The sequence below is a fragment of the Microcaecilia unicolor genome, chromosome 13, assembly GCF_901765095.1.
Source record: "Microcaecilia unicolor chromosome 13, aMicUni1.1, whole genome shotgun sequence".
Lineage (NCBI taxonomy): Eukaryota > Metazoa > Chordata > Amphibia > Gymnophiona > Siphonopidae > Microcaecilia > Microcaecilia unicolor.
Genome location: NC_044043.1, coordinates 89,574,151 through 89,594,129, shown reverse-complemented (window position 1 = coordinate 89,594,129; position 19,979 = coordinate 89,574,151). Strand labels below are relative to the sequence as shown.

Here is a 19,979-nt window from a genome sequence, read left to right as displayed (position 1 = left end):
CTAATTCATTATGTCTTCCGGCTTTTTGCTTATGCTTTGGTTCTTCCTTGTATGTCTTGGGTCTTTGGGGGCACTTACTGCTATTTATTCTCAAGGGCAGTTGGAGCCAACTTTAACAAGAGAAGAGGAAAGGGGATGAGATTTGATATACTGCCTTTCTGTGGTTACAAACACAGCAGTTTATATGTTATATACAGGCACTTATTTTGTATCTGGGGCAACGAAGGGTTAAGCGACTTGCCCAGAGCCACAAGGAACTGCAGTGAGAGTTGAACGCGGTTCCCCTTAATCTAAGCATTAGGCTACTCCGCCACCCAACGACTTGGTACTTGTCTTTCACTTGGTTGTTTTGTGCAAGTATCAGTCTATTCCAGGAAGCAAAGAGAGAGGGAGGCAAAACCAGACAATGTCATCGAAGAAAACCTGGGATAACACAGATGATCTTTCATTGCAAACAAATGAAGGGAAAGCCAAAGATGAACTGGGGCTTATGGCAGACACCAGGATGGAAACTGGACAGATGGGATTGGCCATGTGATGCTTATCTGCCATCTCTGTTTTGATGTAGACTCCTCCTTCTATAGTGAAGAATGATACCAGTTTGAGAGACTTGTAGAACTTTCTGACTGGCATATTAAGGTTTTTTCTGTAGACTAGTGTGACGGGCAGTCCTTCATCTGTCTGTTTGTACTTTTGAATAAGAATTCTGATCAGAATCAATGTTCATCAGTCAGCCATTTTGTTTTTTTGTAATTAACACTCTGTCTTTCAGACCCACCAATTACATAATATCTTGAAAATACACAATCATTTCATATCTGACTTAAATGCTTTTCATCCCTTATGGATCCTTCCTAACTTCACCAGTATTCTATGCAAGGGTTAACCATTTTTCATTTTCAGGAGAGGGGAAAAGAAACATCAGTGCTCTCATCATATCAGATTATTGACCAAGGCCAAATTGAGACCAGCAGGTGTTTCAGGCATTTGTTTGGATAACCAAGTGCCAAGTAAAATAACACAGCACAAAGAAAATTGAGGCTTACAAAATGGTTTTCAACCTGCATGCCAGAATTAATTATGTGAATGCATTCAGGGTACGAGGAACTGCTCCCAGGAGGCTAATAAGATAATTATGCAGTTGAGTTAATCAAGTTTGCACTGTAGTGTTCGTTGTGGGTATAGTTTTCCTCACTGGCAAACAAATTCAAACACACTATGAAAATAGTGATGAATGGATATGATGTTTCAGAAGGTTCTTCAAACATAGCCTTCCAAAATTTGAATATTGTTTTACATTGTATTTCATTAATTTGGTTTAAATTGGGGAATGTTGTTCAGAATACAGGCTAAAGGATCTTGGAATATTTCAGATGGTAAAAAGGTCTACACATACTGCAGGATATACTCTAGACCAGAGGTGGGCAATTGTGCTCTTTGAGGGCCACAACCCAGTCAGGTTTACATGAATATGCATGACATCTGCCTCATAATAACATAAGCGTTGCCACACTGGGACAGCAAAAGGTCCATCAAGCCCAGTATCCTGTTTCCAACAGTGGCTAATCCAGCTCACAAGTACCTGGAAAGATCCCAAAATGGTAAAACAGATTATTCTAGAAATAAGCAGTGGATTTTCTCATGTCCATCTTAATAATGGCTTATGGACTTTTCTTTTAGGAAATTAACCAAACTTTTTTTTAAACCCTGCTAAGCTAATTGCTTTTAACACATTCTCTGGCAACAAATTCCAGAGTTTAAATACTTGCTGAGTGAAGAAATATTTTCTGTGATTTGTTTTAAATTTACTACTTAGTAACTTCATTGTGTGCCCCCTAGTCCTAGTATTTTTTAAAAAGAGTAAACAAGCAATTCACATCTAACTGTTCCACCCCATTCACTAGTTTATAGACCTCTATCATATCCCCTCAGCCATCTCTTCTCCAAGCTGAAGAGCCCAAGCTGCTTTAGCCTTTCCTCATAGGGAAATCGTCCCATCCCCTTTATCATTTTTGTTGCCCTTATCTTTTCTAATTCCGCTGTATCTTACAGTATTCGAGGTGTAGTCGCACCATGGAGCAATAACATTCTCATTTTTGTTTTCCATTCCTTCTCTAATAATTCCTAACATTCTATTTGCTTTCTTAGCCACCGCCACACACTGAGCAGAGAGTTCTAACGCATCATTAATGATTATTATTATTATTAGCATTTGTATAGCGCTACCAGACGCACGCAGCGCTGAACACCTGACACAAAGAGACAGTCCCTGCTCAATAGAGCTTACAATCTCCGCTCCATGGATAAATCCTTCTTATATGTTCCCTTCTCCACTACTGCCAACTCCAGACTTCGCGCCTTCTGTCTCGCTGCACCCTACGCCTGGAATAAACTTCCTGAGCCCCTACGTCTTGCCCCATCCTTGGCCACCTTTAAATCTAGACTGAAAGCCCACCTCTTTAACATTGCTTTTGACTCGTAACCACTTGTAACCACTCGCCTCCACCTACCCTCCTCTCTTCCTTCCCGTTCACATTAATTGATTTGATTTGCTTACTTTATTTATTTTTTTGTCTATTAGATTGTAAGCTCTTTGAGCAGGGACTGTCTTTCTTCTATGTTTGTGCAGCGCTGCGTATGCCTTGTAGCGCTATAGAAATGCTAAATAGTAGTAGTAGTAATCTAAGTAATACAGACAGACAAGACAGTTACGGGTGAGGGAAGTACTGGGTGAGAAGGAGGGAAGGAAGAAGGGGAGGGCAAATGAGTAGTGGCTAGGAGCCAAAAGCAGCAGTGAAAAGATGGGTTTTCAGCATAGATTTGAAAACAGGTAGAGATGGGGCTAGACGTATAGGTCCAGGAAGTCTATTCTAGGCATAAGGTGCCGCGAGAGAAAACACTTCCTGGACGGGGACTCCTAATGTGGAATCTTGCATCACGTAGTCGCTATAGTCTTGCTCACATGCATCACTTTGTACTTGCCCACATTAAGCATCATCTGCCATTTAGACGCCCAGCTTCCCAGTCTTGTGAGGTCCTCTTGCAATTTTTCACAATTCTCTTGCGATTTAACGACTTTGAATAACTTTGTGTCATTAGCAAATTTAATGACCGCTCTCTTGACAAATCCCTCCTTTCAGTACCCTTCTCCACCACCGCCAACTCTAGGCTTCGCCCTTTCTACCTCGCTTCACCCCATGCTTGGAACAAACTCCCTGAGCCCATACGCCAGGCCCCCTCCCTACCCTTCTTCAAATCATTGCTCAAATCCCACCTCTTCAATGTCGCCTTCGGCACCTAATCACTACACCTCCTCTCAGGAAATCTAAACTACCCCAACTTGACATTTCGTCCTTTAGATTGTAAGCTCTTCTGAGCAGGGACTGTCCTTATTTGTTAATTTGTACAGCGCTGCGTAACCCTAGTAGCGCTCTAGAAATGTTAAGTAGTAGTAGTAAGTAGTGGTAGGCATTCTCATCTCTAGATCATTTATAAATATGTTACAAAGTAGAAGTCCCAGCACAGACCCCTGGGACTGTTGCTCCATTGAAGATACTGACAATTTAACCCTTCTGTCTGTTTTCTATTGCTTTAACCAGTGTTTAATCCACAGTAGGACATTACCTCCTATCCCATGACTTTCTCATTTTCTCAGGAGTCTTTCATGAGATACTTCGTCAAATGCCTTTTGAAAATCCAGATACATAATATCAATGGGCTCACCTTGATCCACATTCATGTTAAATTGTGAAGCGCTGCGTACGACTGGTAGCGCTATAGAAATCATTTGTAGTAGAAGTAGTAGTAGTATGTTTATTCACCCCTTCAAAAAAAATGCAGTAGATTGGTGAGGCAAGATATCCCTTGACTAAATCCATACTGGCTTTGTCTCATTAATCCATGCTTATGTATATGTTCTGTAATTTTGTTCTTTGTAATAGTCTCTACCATTTTACCCAGCACTGATGTCAGGCTCACTGGTCTATAATTTCCTGGATCATAGTAATATACATAGTAGATGACGGCAGAAAAAGACCTGCACGGTCCATCCAGTCTGCCCAAGAAGATAAATTCATATGTGCTACTTTTTTATTTGTACTGTCCTCTTCAGTGCACAGACCGAATAAGTCTGGCCAACCCTATCCCCGCCTCCCAACCACCAACCCCGCCTCCCAACCACCAGCTCTGGCACAGACCCTATAAGTCTGCCCAGCACTATCCCTGCCTCCCACCACCAGCTCTGGCACAGACCCTCTAAGTCTGGCCAGCCCTATCCCCGCCTCCCAACCACCAGCTCTGGCACAGACCCTATAAGTCTGCCCAGCACTATCCCCACCACCCAACCACCAGCCCCGACACAGACCGTATAAGTCTGCCCAGCACTATCCCCACCTCCCAACTACCAGTCCCGCCTCCCACCACCGGCTCTGGCACAGACCGTATAAGTCTGCCCAGCACTATCCCCGCCGCCCAACCACCAGCCCCGGCACAGACCCTATAAGTCTGCCCAGCACTATCCCTGCCTCCCACCACCGGCTCTGGCACAGACCGTATAAGTCTGCCCAGCACTATCCCCGCCTCCCAACCACCAACCCCGCCTCCCAACCACCAGCTCTGGCACAGACCCTATAAGTCTGCCCAGCACTATCCCTGCCTCCCACCACCGGCTCTGGCACAGACCCTATAAGTCTGCCCAGCACTATCCCCGCCTCCCAACTACCAGTCCCGCCTCCCAACCACCAGCTCTGGCACAGACCGTATAAGTCTGCCCAGCACTATCCCTGCCACCCAACCACCAGCCCCGGCACAGACCGTATAAGTCTGCCCAGCACTAGTCCCGCCTCCCACCACCAGCTCTGGCACAGACCGTATAAGTCTGCCCAGCACTAGCCCCGCCACCCAACCACCAGCCCCGGCACAGACTGTATAAGTCTGCCCAGCACTAGTCCCGCCTCCCAACCACCAGCCCCAGCACAGACAGTATATGTCTGCCCAGCACTAGCCCCGCCTCCCAACCACTAGCTCTGCAACCCTTTTAAAAAATTGGCATTACATTGGCCACCCTCCAATCTTCTGGTGCCATGCTTAATTTTAAACATAAGTTACATGTTACTAACAATAGCTCAGCAAGTTCATTTTTCAATTCTATCAGTACTCTGGGATGTATACCATCTGGTCCAGGTGGTTTGCTACTCTTCAGTTCATCATATTGCCCTATTACATCTTCCATGTTTACAGAGATTTGTTTCAGTTTCTCTGACTCATCAGCATTGAATACCATTTCTGGCACTGGTATATCTCCCACATCTTCCTTGGTGAAAATCAAAGAATTCATTTAATCTCTCTGCTATGGCCTTGTATTCACTGAGTGTCCCTTTTACCCCTCAGTCACCTAGCAGTCCAACTGATTCTTTTACCAGCTTCTTGCTTGTAATATACCTAAAAAGGTTTTTACTATGTGTTTTGCCTCCAACATAATCTTCTTTTCAAAGTCTCTCTTTGCCTTCCTTATCAGCATTTCACATTTGACTTGCCATTCCTTATGCTGTTTCCATTGTATGCAAATAGATCTCGTGCCTATTCATTGGAGAAATCTTGAAAACCTGACTGGGTTGCAGCCCTTGAGGACTGAGGATGCTCACCCCTGCTCTCCTTGGTCTACATTCCCAGTCCTTGAGTGGCTCTAACAGGTCAGGTTTTCAGGATATCCCTAATGAATTTGCATGAAAGAGATTTCCATGCTATTACCTCCATTCTATGCAAATCTCTTTCATGCATGTTCATTAGCGATATCCTGAACACTTGACGTGTTGGCGACCTTCAAAGACTGGGAGTGAATACCAAGGCTCTAGACCTAGTGCTTGATACAAAGGAAGACAGCTGAAGAATATGGCATGCAGATTGTTAATATTTGCCTTATTTCATGATCAAAGCATTTGGGGATTCAACTGGTGTTTGTTTGGGAGGTGAGAAAAAAAAAGAAAGAACCAGCTATTCTTGAAGCAGCAAGGTTCAATGAGTGGTTGCATCACAAGGCACAGTCAGATGATCAGAAACTCCAAATTGCGCAAAACACAGCAGCCAGGCTTATATATGGAAAAACGAGATTCGAAAGCGCCACACCCCTACGAGAAAAACTACACTGGCTGCCAATCAAAGAATGTATTATATTCAAAGTCTGCACCATGGTACATAAAATCATCTACGGAGATGTCCCAGGATACATGATCGATCTCATTGACCTACCAAAGAGGAACGCTTCAAGATCAACTCGAACATACTTAAATCTCCACCACCCAAGCTGCAAAGGAGTCAAATCCAAATCAACCTACTCATCTAGCTTTTCCCATATAAGCACACAACTATGGAATGCACTTCCAAACACCGTGAAGACAACAAACAACCACCCAAAATTCTGGAAATTACTGAAAACTTACCCGTTCAGAAAGGCATACCCCAATGATCCAACTTAAATGCCTTAACCATGCAATACAACAAAACCAGAGCTCGTACTGGACTTAATTCTTCCCCCTTAATATTCCCTAATGTGTCTGTAACACATGAACCGTCTTATATTATATCATCACTCTGTATTTGTTCATACCGATATTGGCGGTCGCCTGTACGGTACTATGTAAGCCACATTGAGCCTGCAAATAGGTGGGAAAATGTGGGATAGAAATGTAACAAATAAATAAATAAAATGAATGGGTGGATGGGTGGATAAATGACAAACTGAGGTAGGAGAGATTCTGGATAAGATTGCACAGCGTAGACCTCGAATGTGAGGGAGTACAGAACTTGCTGTGATTTACTTGAATTTACTCATCGGCTTCTTTTTTTTTCCGCCCCTTTCTTTTGGAACTCTCTTCCTTTGACTAAGTCTTAGAGGATACTAGCCCAAACCCGCATTGGTGCACCAAAACTTGGGCGTGACCCCTTATGCCATGTCAATGGCAGATGTAAATGGTTGCACCTAAATGCACTGTCGTGCAAAACTGATAGTTTTCTTTAAATTACGTATGTCACTCAGCGCCACTTCCATGGTCCACCTCTGCTCTCACGCTAATGCCCACCTTGAAGTTACATATTACCTTATAGAATCACGCCTAGTGCACTTATGTGTGAAAATGCCAATTAAAAGGTGCTTTTGAATATCAGCACTTAATTATTTATTTCTAAAACTTATAGACCAGACTGCTTTTCACTCTTTGGTCTTTGTCTCTCCTGGTCTCAAGACTAGATTATTGTAATATCATTTTCTTTGGCTGTTCGCGCAGCAGCAGACATTGTTACGGCGGGCCGACAGCGGGAGTGGGGTGAGTGGTGGCGAGGCGACCAACGCACCCAGAGAGTCGGATGAGAAATTGCGGCAGGAGTGGGCTGGGGATGAGGCAGGCGGAGTTTGATCGCAACGCAACAGGGCCATGACCAGCCGCGGGGCCCCTGTGAGCTCGAGGCCCTGTGCGGTCATCTCCGTTGCCCCTGCCTAAGACCTACCCTGGATCCCCAAATGGAAAGCAGGAAGTTAAATCATGGGGTATAGAAGCATAAGTGAACATTATATTAATGTGTCTGTATAGATAATAATGCAAGCATTCAGAGCTAATTAAGTAGACTTATTTACATAAATATTTTATCCACTCTTACTCTGTTCTATCATTTTAGTTCAGGGGAAAAAAAACGTATACTAGTACAATTAATAACTCTGATCATGCCAGCTCTTAATGTGAGGAATAAAATAACTTCATATTGCCGATATAAGATATATTCTACTCACCAGCTATTTTCTAAGCCTGACACAAAATCAAAAAAATCGTAGCTACCCCAGAATTGTCATTTCATGGTTGCATGTTCCAATGATATGGATTGTTTCACACAAGGATGGGAATCTGATGCATTTTATAGTTTCAACCTGTTCAGTAAGTACGCGGCTCCAGTGCAAGTCACTGAAATATATATTATATATTTCACTCATGATTTAACAAATGAAATTGTATTGATTTTACCTGTGCATCTGCCAGAAGATGTCTCATCAATGTCATGGACTTCTTCAGAGATTCTCCTTCATCGGGCAGAAATGCATTTTCATTTTCTTCCAGTGTCGTTGACTTGCTCACAATGAAGTGTGAAATCTGATCGCTTAACGTATGTAATGATTGCACAGCTGTAAGAGGCAAAAATATGATTAGCTCACATTAGTAGATCGTCTTGTAGATGAGGATAGCACGGTGTTTTTCAGTATCAAAGTCAGACATCGTCGTGGAATCCATTGAGGCAGCTACAGCTTAAAGATTTAGGGGAGTCCTTTTACTAAGCCACGTTAAAAAGTGGCTGGTGGTAGGTTTAGCACGTAGGTTTCCCCGTTTGCTCCGGCCACTTTTTAGCATGGCTCTAAAACGGCAGAATTTTTATTTCTGCCATTAACAGCCACATGCTAATTTCCAAATTAGCAAGCGGCCATTACCATCTTAGCCCTTATCACCCCCTATTTAGAAGGCGGTAAGGGCAGCCGAGAGACAAAGCCGGGCCCAGGGCAAGCAACCCCCCAGGCCTGTGCGCTGCCCCCAGTCCCTACGGGCCTGCTTACTTGATTGTCTTCTCTCCTGCTAGGTCTTCTCTCTGCCGCATCCAAATAGGAAGTACTTTACACAGGAGGTGGGATGCGGCATGCAGAGGGATCTGCGGCAGGCAGAGCTGAGTTAACGGCGATAACTCTGCTCTGCGGCACACAGGAGCAGGACAACCATGCCAGTGCCAGGCGGGCACCAGGCCCCCCTTGGAGGCTGGGCCCTGGGGAATTTTCCCCCCTTGCCCCCCCTCAGCAGCCCTGGGTAAGGGCTCATGCGCTACTCATGCGGTAATCGGGTGTCCGTACTGCCCGATTACTGCTGGGAATGCCTACTCCCCATCCCCCACACTAGAAAATAAAAATTAATTTTCTAGCATGGAAAATGGTGCATGGCAAACTCAGGACTACCAAGAGGTGCAAGGGTACGTCCGATAGTAGCGCTGGTTTGCCGCACGGTAGCCCTGCCACTGCTTTGTAAAAGGGCCCCTTAGAGTGATAGTTACTAACGTGCATTAAGGGGATAATTCATGATTGTTTTTTCCACTTAACATGCAATAAAAGATAAAATCTGCATTATTATTTGCCCTTAATGCATGTTAGTTTATCACAATGCTCACTACACATTAATGAGATGCAAAGCATGGAAATGCATGCAAAGCACCTCATTAGTATACAAATCCAATAAAGCGGCTTGCATTGAACTTCGCAAGCTGTGTTATTCGTGGAAAAATAATGGCAGCTTCGAGTTGACATTTCCCCCCCCCCCCCCCCCTGGGAAAATTAGGCTGCTAACACATGAAAGTTATTATGAATTTGTGCGGTACCTTTTATTCAAAATCTCTCTATATAAAAGGCAACACCAACGTTCAATGAAGCCTCCAGACGGAAGTGTGAAGGGGGCGAGATATCCGGTTTCCCTATGAGTGTCTGCCCCGCCCTCTCTGTAACACAAACAGTCAGTGAAGGAAAACAGCAGAGCAGGAAATCAAATCGCTGGCTCTGTAACAGTGAAGGACTCAGAGGGGGGAGGGGGGAGAGGCCAGAGGGCAGGGACACACACACTCCACATGCACACAGAAGAAAACCTTGCTAGACCCCCCCCCCCCCCGTTTCATTTGCATCAGAAACAGGGCTTTTTTACTGAAGGACTCAGAGGGGGGAGGGGAGAGAGGGCAGAGGCCAGAGGGCAGGGACACACACACTCCCACATGCACACAGAAGAAAACCTTGCTAGCCCCCCCCCCCCCATTTCATTTGCATCAGAAACAGGGCTTTTTTACTGAAGGACTCAGAGGGGGGAGGGGAGAGAGGGCAGAGGGCAGGGACACACACACTCCCACATGCACACAGAAGAAAACATTGCTAGCCCCCCCGTTTCATTTGCATCAGAAACGGGGCTTTTTTACTGAAGGACTCAGAGGGGGGAGGGGAGAGAGGGCAGAGGGCAGGGACACACACACTCCCACATGCACACAGAAGAAAACATTGCTAGCCCCCGTTTCATTTGCATCAGAAACGGGGCTTTTTTACTGAAGGACTCAGAGGGGGGAGGGGAGAGAGGGCAGAGGGCAGGGACACACACACTCCCACATGCACACAGAAGAAAACATTGCTAGCCCCCCCGTTTCATTTGCATCAGAAACGGGGCTTTTTTACTGAAGGACTCAGAGGGGGGAGGGGGGAGAGGGCAGAGGGCAGGGACACACACACTCCCACATGCACACAGAAGAAAACATTGCTAGCCCCCCGTTTCATTTGCATCAGAAACGGGGCTTTTTTACTAGTATTCAATAAAATCTAAAAATGAAGCAAAATGTTAAGATGAGAATGCCAAACTTGATTGCTCACAAGGAAAACCCAAAGAAGTGACATGGTCTTTCTTTCTATTGTAGCCTAGTGACTAGTGCAGCAGATTTTGATCCTGGGGAACTATTCGGAGCCCCACTGCAGCTCCTTGTGACTCTGGGCAAGTCACTTAGGGCCCCCTTTACCAAGCTGCGGCAAAAGGGGACCTGAACTGGTGTTGGCACGTATTTTTGACTCATGCCAAAACTCCCTTTTACCACAGCAGGTAAAAGGTAGGTCTTGCTTTTCTGCAGGAAATGGCTGTGTGGCAAGTAAAGCACTTGCCGTGCGATTATTTTTTTTTTTTGGGGGGGGGGGAGCCCTTACCGGGCTAGATAGGCTCATGCTGTCTCCTGTTCTCAATCTAATCTCCTTGGATTCTGCAGTGGTTTGTCTCCTGTTTTGTTTCTAAGAGGATACTTCCACACTGAATTAACATCTGGAGAGCTTGAACGTTTTCTAGGAACTGGAAGATAATAGATCTTATGAAGAGGCGGAAAACCAGAATCAGAATAATTAAGTCTATGGCTGGTATAACTGAGGGCATGTAAATATAAGATGCACTAATACCAGGTCCCACTTGTATTCTATAATGGACTCTAGGTACTCCGCACTGTTCGCTCCAAGCTGAGAGGAAGTCCTTCTTATCTGTTCCCTTCTCCACTACTGCCAACTCCAGACTTCGCGCCTTCTGTCTCGCTGCACCCTACACCTGGAATAAACTTCCTGAGCCCCTACGTCTTGCCCCATCCATGGCCACCTTTAAATCTAGACTGAAAGCCCACCTCTTTAACATTGCTTTTGACTCGTAACCACTTGTAACCACTCGCCTCCACCTACCCTCCTCTCTTCCTTCCCGTTCACATTAATTGATTTGATTTGCTTACTTTATTTATTTTTTGTCTATTAGATTGTAAGCTCTTTGAGAAGGGACTGTCTTTCTTCTATGTTTGTGCAGCGCTGCGTACGCCTTGTAGCGCTATAGAAATGCTAAATAGTAGTAGTAGTAGTAATGGGTTAAGATTCCAATGGGGATGGGTGGGGATGGGTTAGATTCCAATGGGGATGGGTGGGGATGGGTTAAGATTCCAATGGGGATGGGTGGGGATGGGTTAGATTCCAATGGGGATGGATGGGGATGGGTTAGATTCCAATGGGGATGGGTGGAGATGGGTTAGATTCCAATGGGGATGGGTTGGGATGGGTTAGATTCCAATGGGGATGGATGGGGATGGGTTAGATTCCAATGGGGATGGATGGGGATGGGTTAGATTCCAATGGGGATGGGTGGGGATGGGTTAAGATTCCAATGGGGATGGGTGGGGATGGGTTAGATTCCAATGGGGATGGATGGGGATGGGTTAGACTCCAATGGGGATGGATGGGGATGGGTGAAATTTCTGTCCCTGTGCAACTCTCTACTGTCAGGTCACCCACTCTGAAAAGGCTACCATGCCATTGGCAGGTCACAGTGAACATGTCACAAAGGCAGCAACTTCAGGTGCAACATTTCCATGGCAATTTCAGACCAAATGTATATATTTTCAGAATTTTTTTTTTCCTTTCAAATAATACTGCTGTTTTAATGAACCATAATGAAACATGCTAATTTCCATTCCAGATAATTACCTCTTAGCTTTTCATGGGGTTGAAAATCCACCATGCAGTTTAAATTTTAAATAGCGTTTCCTTCAAGTGTTTAGTGGGCTATTAAATATAGTAAGTACTCCTCAAAGAATTATTACATTCTGTGCTAGTCAATGCTAATAAAATCTGATATCATATAGTCTTTACAGCGACGTCATATTTCATACCTCGATAAATACAGCTTTTCTGGATTATTATGAGCAGGGATTTTTTTAGAAATAGCTTTGAGGTCCTTTTACAAAGGAGCACTAGCGTTTTTAGTGCAAACACTAAACGCTAGAGACCACCCATATATTCCTAAGGGCATCTTGCATGCACTAAAAACACTAACAGGCCTTTGTAAAAGACCCCCCTTTATTCCTTTTGAATTAGTGCTATATCCAGGGGAGGGTCAATTAAGGTGTCAAGCTCCAAAACTCAATTTTGGGGGGGGGGGGGGGGGGGTTGATGTGGTTTTTAATGCCAGAGAGGTAAGCACAATTGCCCTGTCATTCTCTCCTCCAAATCCAGGTCCAAATGAGCAGTTAGCTAACTACTACCACTACTTATCAGTTCTATAGCGCTACTAGACGTACGCAGCGCTGTACACTTGAACATGAAGAGACAGTCCCTTCCCGACAGAGCTTACAATCTAATTAGGATAGACAAACAGGACAAACAAAAGATAAGGGAATATTAAAGTGAGGATGATAAAATAAGAGTTCTGAACAAGTGAATAAGGGTTAGGAGTTAAAAGCAGCATCAAAAAGGTGGGCTTTTAGCTTAGATTTGAAGACAGCCAGAGATGGAGCTTGACGTACTGGCTCAGGAAGTCTATTCCAGGCATATGGTGCAGCAAGATAAAAGGAACGGAGTCTGGAATTAACGGTGGAGGAGAAGGGTACAGACAAAAGAGATTTCACCAGTGAACGGAGTTCCCGGGGAAGAATGTAGGGAGAGAAGAGTGGAGAGGTACTGAGGAGCTGCAGAGTGAATGCACTTATAGGTCAATAAGAGGAGTTTGAACTGTATGCGGAAACGGATAGGAAGCCAGTGAAGTGACGAGGAGAGGGCTAATATGAGCATAACGACACTGGTGGAATATTGGTCATGCAGCAGAATTTTGAACAGATTGAAGAGGAGAGAGATGGTTAAGTGGGAGACCTGTGAGAAGCAAGTTGCAATAGTCTAAGCAAGAGGTAATAAGAGTGTGGATGAGGGTTCTGGTAGTGTGCTCAGAAAGGAAAGGGCGAATTTTGGTGATATTATAGAGAAAGAAATGACAGGTTTTAGCAGTCGGTTGAATATGTGCAGAGAAGGAGAGGGAGGAGTCGAAGATGATCCCAAGGCAGTGGTGTTCCTAGGGGAGCTGACACCCGGGGCGGATCGCCGATGCACCCCGCTCCCCAGGTGCAGCGCAACAACCCCCCGGCGAAAGGACCCCCCCCCCCCCCGGTGCACACCGCTGGGGGAGGGGGTGAAGCGTGCCTGTCCGCTTCGTTCGTTTCCATGCTCCCTCTGCCCTGGAACAGGAAATAACCTGTTCCGGGGCAGAGGGAGCACAGAACGAACGTAGCGGACAGGCGCGTGGCACCCCCCCCCCCAGCGGCGTGCACCTGGGGCGGACCGCACCCACCGCCCCCCCCTTGGTACGCCACTGCCCCAAGGTTACGAGCTGATGAGACAGGAAGGATGAGAGTGTTATCCACAGAAATAGAGAATAGGGAAGGAGGAAAGGTTGCTTTAGGGGGAAAGATAAGAAGCTCAGCTAACATTTCTACACGCCTGGATTAGGTATAAAGGTTAACAGGGCCATTTTTTTAAAGGTGTGTATATATTTCCATTGCAAAATAGGAAATGCATGTATGCATTTTAGTCCCTCCCACGCCATGCCCCGAACTTGTCTCCTTCCAAACTGTGCATGCCGAGATATAAACATGCAAAACAGCAGTTATTCTAAAAATCGCTACTTACTCACGTGTGCTATTTACATGTGTAATGGCTGTTTGAACAAAAATGAGCCTCATCCTTCTAAAATTACCTCCAGTGATTTTAATAAAGTCCGCAATAGAAATATGTGTATCATGGTGCCAATTGCGTTAGAAAAAACACATTCAAAAGAATAGCAATAAACTCTGGATTTTATGGGCCAGATTCTATACATTTGGCACCGATACAATCTGTCACTCAATGCTATTCTTTAAAGGGCGCTTCGGGATAAACCCTCTGTAGAATACTGTTGCGTGCCGAACTCGGCACTCAAGTTGGATGCAGATCCCTGCTATTCTGTAACACTGCGTGCATCTTTTGTGAATGTTCCTGGCCTGCTCGTGCCCCGCCCATGGCCACACCCCCTTTTGAGTTGCATGTGATCCAATTTAGGTGCCTATCGTTGCAGATTAGCATATAACCAGATTGGTGCCCAAACCATAATTAGTGCCAATTAAAAGCTTGTTAACTCTAACAGGGCTGCCGAGAGACTGGGCCAGGCCACACCCCCAGCGCCCCCCCGAGGTGGCCACCGCCGCTCCCCCTCCACCCTCCCCCAAGGTCACCGCTGCCACTCCCCCCTTCACCCGACCCCCTCCGTCCATCACCAGGCCGGGCCTCCTGCATTGAAATCACAGCACCTCTCACCCAGGGGCGTAGCTAGGAGGGGCCACGGGGGCGTGGGCCCCCACAGATTATGCCCTGGCCCCCTCTACATTTGACCCCCGCCATCGCCGCCCGCCCCATCAGGTACCTTGTTTGTTGGCAGGGGTCCCCAAACCCCACCAGCTGAAGAGTTTTCTTCAGCGCCGGTCAACTCCGGCGCCTCTGTTGTGGGATCATCTGTTTCTGACGCCTTACATCCTGCACCGTGCATGCAGCCCCATGCAGGACGTAAGGCGTCAGAAACAGATGATCCCACAACGAAGGCGCCGGAGTTGACCGGCGCTGAAGAAGACTCTTCAGCTGGCAGGGATTGGGGACCCCTGCCAGCAAACAAGGTACCTGATGCGGTGGCAGGGGGCAGCGGGGGGGGGGGGGTTCACAGTTGCAGCTGTGGTCCAAAGTGGAAGTGGCGGCGGTGGGGGGCGGTGGTGGTGGGCGGCTGCGGCGGCAAGGGGGGAGGCGGCTAAACAGTGTCCCCCACCTCGGGCTCTGGCTCCCCCTCCCACTGAGGTCTGGCTAAGCCCCTGCTCTCACCTCCATGTGAAAGCGCTGCAGGCAGCAGGGCAGCAGATCGCCTCCCTTTGGCCCTCCTTCCCTCCTTGTGTCCCGCCCTCGCGGAAGTTACATCAGACGAGGGCGGGACACAGGGAGGGAAGGAGGCCCGAAGGGAGGCGATCTGCTGCCCTGCTGCCTGCAGCGCTTTCACACGGATCCTGGCACATAGGAACAGGAGATGACAGATCAATGGAGAGCAGTTAGACACAGGAAGGTAAGGGACAGGGGCGGCAGCTCAAGTTTAGGAGGCAGCAGCTCAAGTGGAAAGGAACAGCCCGAAGAGGGTAAGGCGCATGAAACAACAGCGGCCCAGGTGGAGGGGCAGGGGTGTAGGCCTGCCCCGGGCCTGGCTGTATCTCTCAGCAGCCCTGCTGTGATAATCACCATGAGTAATGTGTGGCCTTCCTATGGTGTATCTAACATTATACTACAATGTGGGGCAGCATTTTAGAAAGGAGGTCCAACTCAGAATAGGCAAATCCATTTCTCATGTATTTTATAATCAGGATGGTAAATTTTACCTAGAAGCTTAATGGTGAGTGCAGGCGGAATGTACACACACACCCACTTACACCTTCTTCAAAACAAGTGTCAGTTCATGTGAAAGGATTTGTGTGCTACAGGGGCTGATTCTTGGGTATCTATCTTGCCTTTATAAAATACAAAACAACAAAAACCATCCCAATAGCCAAACTATAACTACGAAAAACATTTTAATAGAAAATACCATAAAAGGTCATGGCAGCCATTTACAGAGGCCAGTGACAAGGGGCTTCACTTCTGCCCCCAACAAACCCATTAGGACCACCAGAGATACAGGTGGGACTGAGGAGACCTACCTAGAGCTTCCCAGTGCTCCCCCCATCTCAACAATCTTCTCATCCCATACACCCCCTCCATTGTCTCCGTTCCACCTACAACAGCCTTCTTTCCCTTCTCTCCCCCTCACAGCTGTGTCGCGACATCACTCGTGAAACTGCCTTTAGGTACCTTGACCCTAAATTCTGGAGCGCATTGCCACTTCACCTCAGTGGCATAGCAAGGGGGGCTGCCACCCGGGGCAGGGCGGTTCACCATTGCACCCCCCCCCCCCCCCCCCCCCGGTGCAGCACGATGACATACCCCCCTCGGTGCATCGACACCCCCCCCCTGACCCAGTGCCCACCCTCTTCCGTCCAACCAGCTCCCTACCTTTAAAAAAATATCGGAATCCGAAGCAAGGCGCAGCGCCTCGCGCCTGCACGTAAAAGAAATGTGCACCGTCTCATCGGGCCTTCCCTCACTCTGTTTGTCCCGCCCTCCGCTGATGCAACTTCCTATTTCCGCAAGGGCGGGACAAACAGAGCGAGGGAAGGCCCGATGAGACGGTGCACATTTCTTTTACGTGGAGGCGCTGCGCCTCGCTTCGGATTCAATATTTTTTTAAAGGTAGGGAGCTGGTTGGACCGAGGAGGGAGGGCACTGGGGGGGGGGGGGTGTCGATGCGCCGAGGGGGGAGAAGCTGGCAGGGAGCACCCCCCCCCCTGAGCTGACACCCGGGGCGGACCGCCCCTCCCGCGCCCCCCCTTGCTATGCCACTGCTTCACCTCAGGAATTTACCCACAATACCTGCCTTTAAACATGCCCTCAGAACTCATCTTTTCTCTGCCTCCTTCTCCTAATTCATTAATTTGCCCTGTCCTGTTCTATTTCTTATATGCTGTCCTATGTGAAGGCCTATTGGCAGTATATTAAATGTTCTGAATAATTAAATCCAAAGAACAAAAACAGAAAGTACCAGGAGCCTTCAAAAAAAGGGGGGTTGAAACCTTTAATCACGTATTATGATGGAACAATCCAATAGTGGACCCGACACGGTCCGTGTTTCGGTGCTCAGCGCCTGCGTCAGGGGTCACGAAGTGTAACACCGTGGGTACGCCTGCGTTGTAAGATTCAATAAGCCAGCTGGACGCAATATGCTGCGCTGTGATGTTGATTTTGTGAATGAAGGAGTTTGTTTGCAAGAGTTTCCCTCTGCTTGATTTCGCGCGAAGGGATAGCTCGGCGGCGTAGCATATCGCTTCTAGTAGACGGCCGCTCTCATTGTGAGAGACTTGGTGAGACTTTCGAAGGCTCCTGGTACTTTTTGTTTTTGTTCTTTGGATTTTTTTTTGTACTTTGCTCTCTCTCTCTTCGATACATTACTGAATAAATAAATAAAATAAATTTAAAATAATTTATTTTGTAGTTGTAGTTTGGCTGTTGGGGTGCTTTTTGTTGCTACATCTATTTCTGGTCTATTTTGGTTTGGCCTTTATAAAATAGGCTTTAAATAGATACCTTTTTGACAATCTATATAGGCGTTCTGTTCTAAAACCAAGCTTATTGTATAGCATTGAAAATTTAGCTTGTCTATTTCAACAAACCAATAATGATTTCAACCTTTCCTTTTATGAAGAAAGGAAAATGAGTCCTTCTGCAAACCATTTCCTCAGAAATGCTAATTCCATCACCCTGGGACGTCTGTAAAATGCTGTTGACTATCAGCTATTGATTTCACACTAAGCTGTAGCAATTAATAACAAAAGCTATACTATTGGAGATCATATTAATTGCCTCTGTCCCTGTCATTGTGTGAGAGGAGAACCAACCCTATCGATAACGTCGATAAAGCCGTCTGCAACAACTCTCGTTTTGACAATGAGAACGAACTGGAATTGCTACAGAGTTGCCAAGGATCTTGGTATTGTGTTCCTTTATGTATCAACAATGGAAAAGCACCGGGTGAGAGAAGTCTAATACAATCAACGCCCTGAGCGCTTTTGTTCAGTCGCTGCTCCTTCAGAAGATTTTCTTCATTGACCAATTATCCAAAAGTTATAAAAATGCATATTCTGTCTTGGTAAGGAACCTGGTGTTGCACAATAGTTCCATCTAATTCTGCTATAGATGCGACAATCGATCGTAACCTATCACTAGAGACCCAAGCGAAGGCCGCCATAAAGAAAATGTTTTTAGCAATGTGGAAACTTAAACGCGTGAAACCTTTCTTCCCGAGGGAAATATTCCGCAACCTGATACAGTCAATGGTACTAAGTCACGCAGACTACTGTAATGGAATCTATGCGGGATGCAAAGATCAAATCAAAAAGAAACTTCAAACCGTCCAAAACACAGCAGCCAGGCTAATATTTGGAAAAACGCGTTTTGACAGCGCCAAACCACTACGAGAAAAACTGCATTGGCTACCAATCAAAGAACGCATCACTTTCAAAATCTGCACGACTGTTCACAAAATAATTTACGGCGAGGCACCATGGGATGCATGACAGACCTCATCGACCTGCCAGTCAGAAACACCACAAAGTCTACACGATCATACCTAAACCTCCACTACCCAAGCAACAAAGGACTCAAACACAAATCCATCTACGCAACCAGCTTTTCCTATTTAAGCACACAACTATGGAACGCACTGCCAAAAGCAGTAAAAACTACATTCAACCATCCAGACTTCTGGTTGACAGACCTGTTCAGAAGAGCATACCCCACCATCTCAACATAAAAGACCTGGACACCTACGTCATAATGAAACCAAAGACCTTAATGAACATTACCCGACTCTTCCTCCCCTCTCCCTCTCTAAGACCCCCAATCCAAACTACCATACATGTACTTCACCCCACCACAATATCACTTTAAAAGAGGCATATTTTCAAAGCACTTTGGGAGGCTAAGTTCCATAGGTTTCTATGGAACTTTGGGAGGCTAAGTGCTTTGAAAATGAGCCTCTTTGTATTATTCACACCATGTATTTGTTCATACCGGAATCGGCTTTCGCCGTTAACGGTAATATGTAAGCCACATTGAGCCTGCAAATAGGTGGGAAAATGTGGGATACAAATGTAACAAATAAATAAATAAATATATTTCCGTAGCAGAGGTTCCCTTGTTTTGGGGGCTTTATATCATGTGAACTTGTGTTACCAGTTGACAACAGCACTTGTAGCAGAATTGTAGACTGTTTTGGGTAGGACTGTGTCTAAGAAGGGAAGGACATTACACAACATTTTTTATTTGGAAAAGCCTACCCCAAGGACTCAGCACGTGTCTCCACTGCTTGATACACATCAATCTAATGACAATTTTGGACACATCCACCCTTCCCTCCTCTCTCCTGGTTTCCCTGTTCCTTTCGTTCCTTCCCCATCCTCTCCATTATTTCTTATGTAGGTTTAATGTATTAGCTTAATTTACTGCATTGGCGTCTGCCTTTGCAGTGTGATGTAAGCCACATTGAGCCTGACACAGTTGGGAAAATGTGGGGTATAAATGAGATAATAAATAAATAAATGCAGACTTTATATTTCAATAATCTTGGTTTCCTGGTGACGTATTATTGTGTGATAATAGGATTCTACAACAGTTTGACTTTACTTTGCTTCATTTGATTGCCCGCCTCAGCAATAAGCCTGAGGTGAGTTACAATAAAATGACAAAACTACAATAACAATTACCCATCAATACATAAACACCTAAATACATTACAAAAAAACAAAACAATATTAATACAAATAATACCAACCACTTTGGTGGGGAAAAGCAAGGCTAGTTTGGGGGAGGTGGGGGGGGGGGGGGGATTGAAAATGAGCTAACCTCACTAGTGGTTTTCTACTTATACCATTCATCCTATAATTGGGCACCTAAATTTAAGCACCACCCCCTGGATTCTTTATATGGCATGCAA

The 19,979-nt window shown here is 46.0% G+C and overlaps 1 protein-coding gene across 2 annotated transcripts in view; it reads right to left on the bottom strand.

The window, feature by feature from the left end:
- Window positions 1-19,979, bottom strand: part of KAZN (kazrin, periplakin interacting protein) — a 911,287-nt gene that overhangs the window by 779,817 nt on the left and 111,491 nt on the right. For both annotated transcript variants that reach the window (XM_030186259.1, XM_030186260.1), the window contains exon 2: window positions 8,010-8,167. In XM_030186259.1, the coding sequence (XP_030042119.1) occupies window positions 8,010-8,167 (158 nt within the window). The remainder of the gene's footprint in view (window positions 1-8,009; window positions 8,168-19,979) is intronic.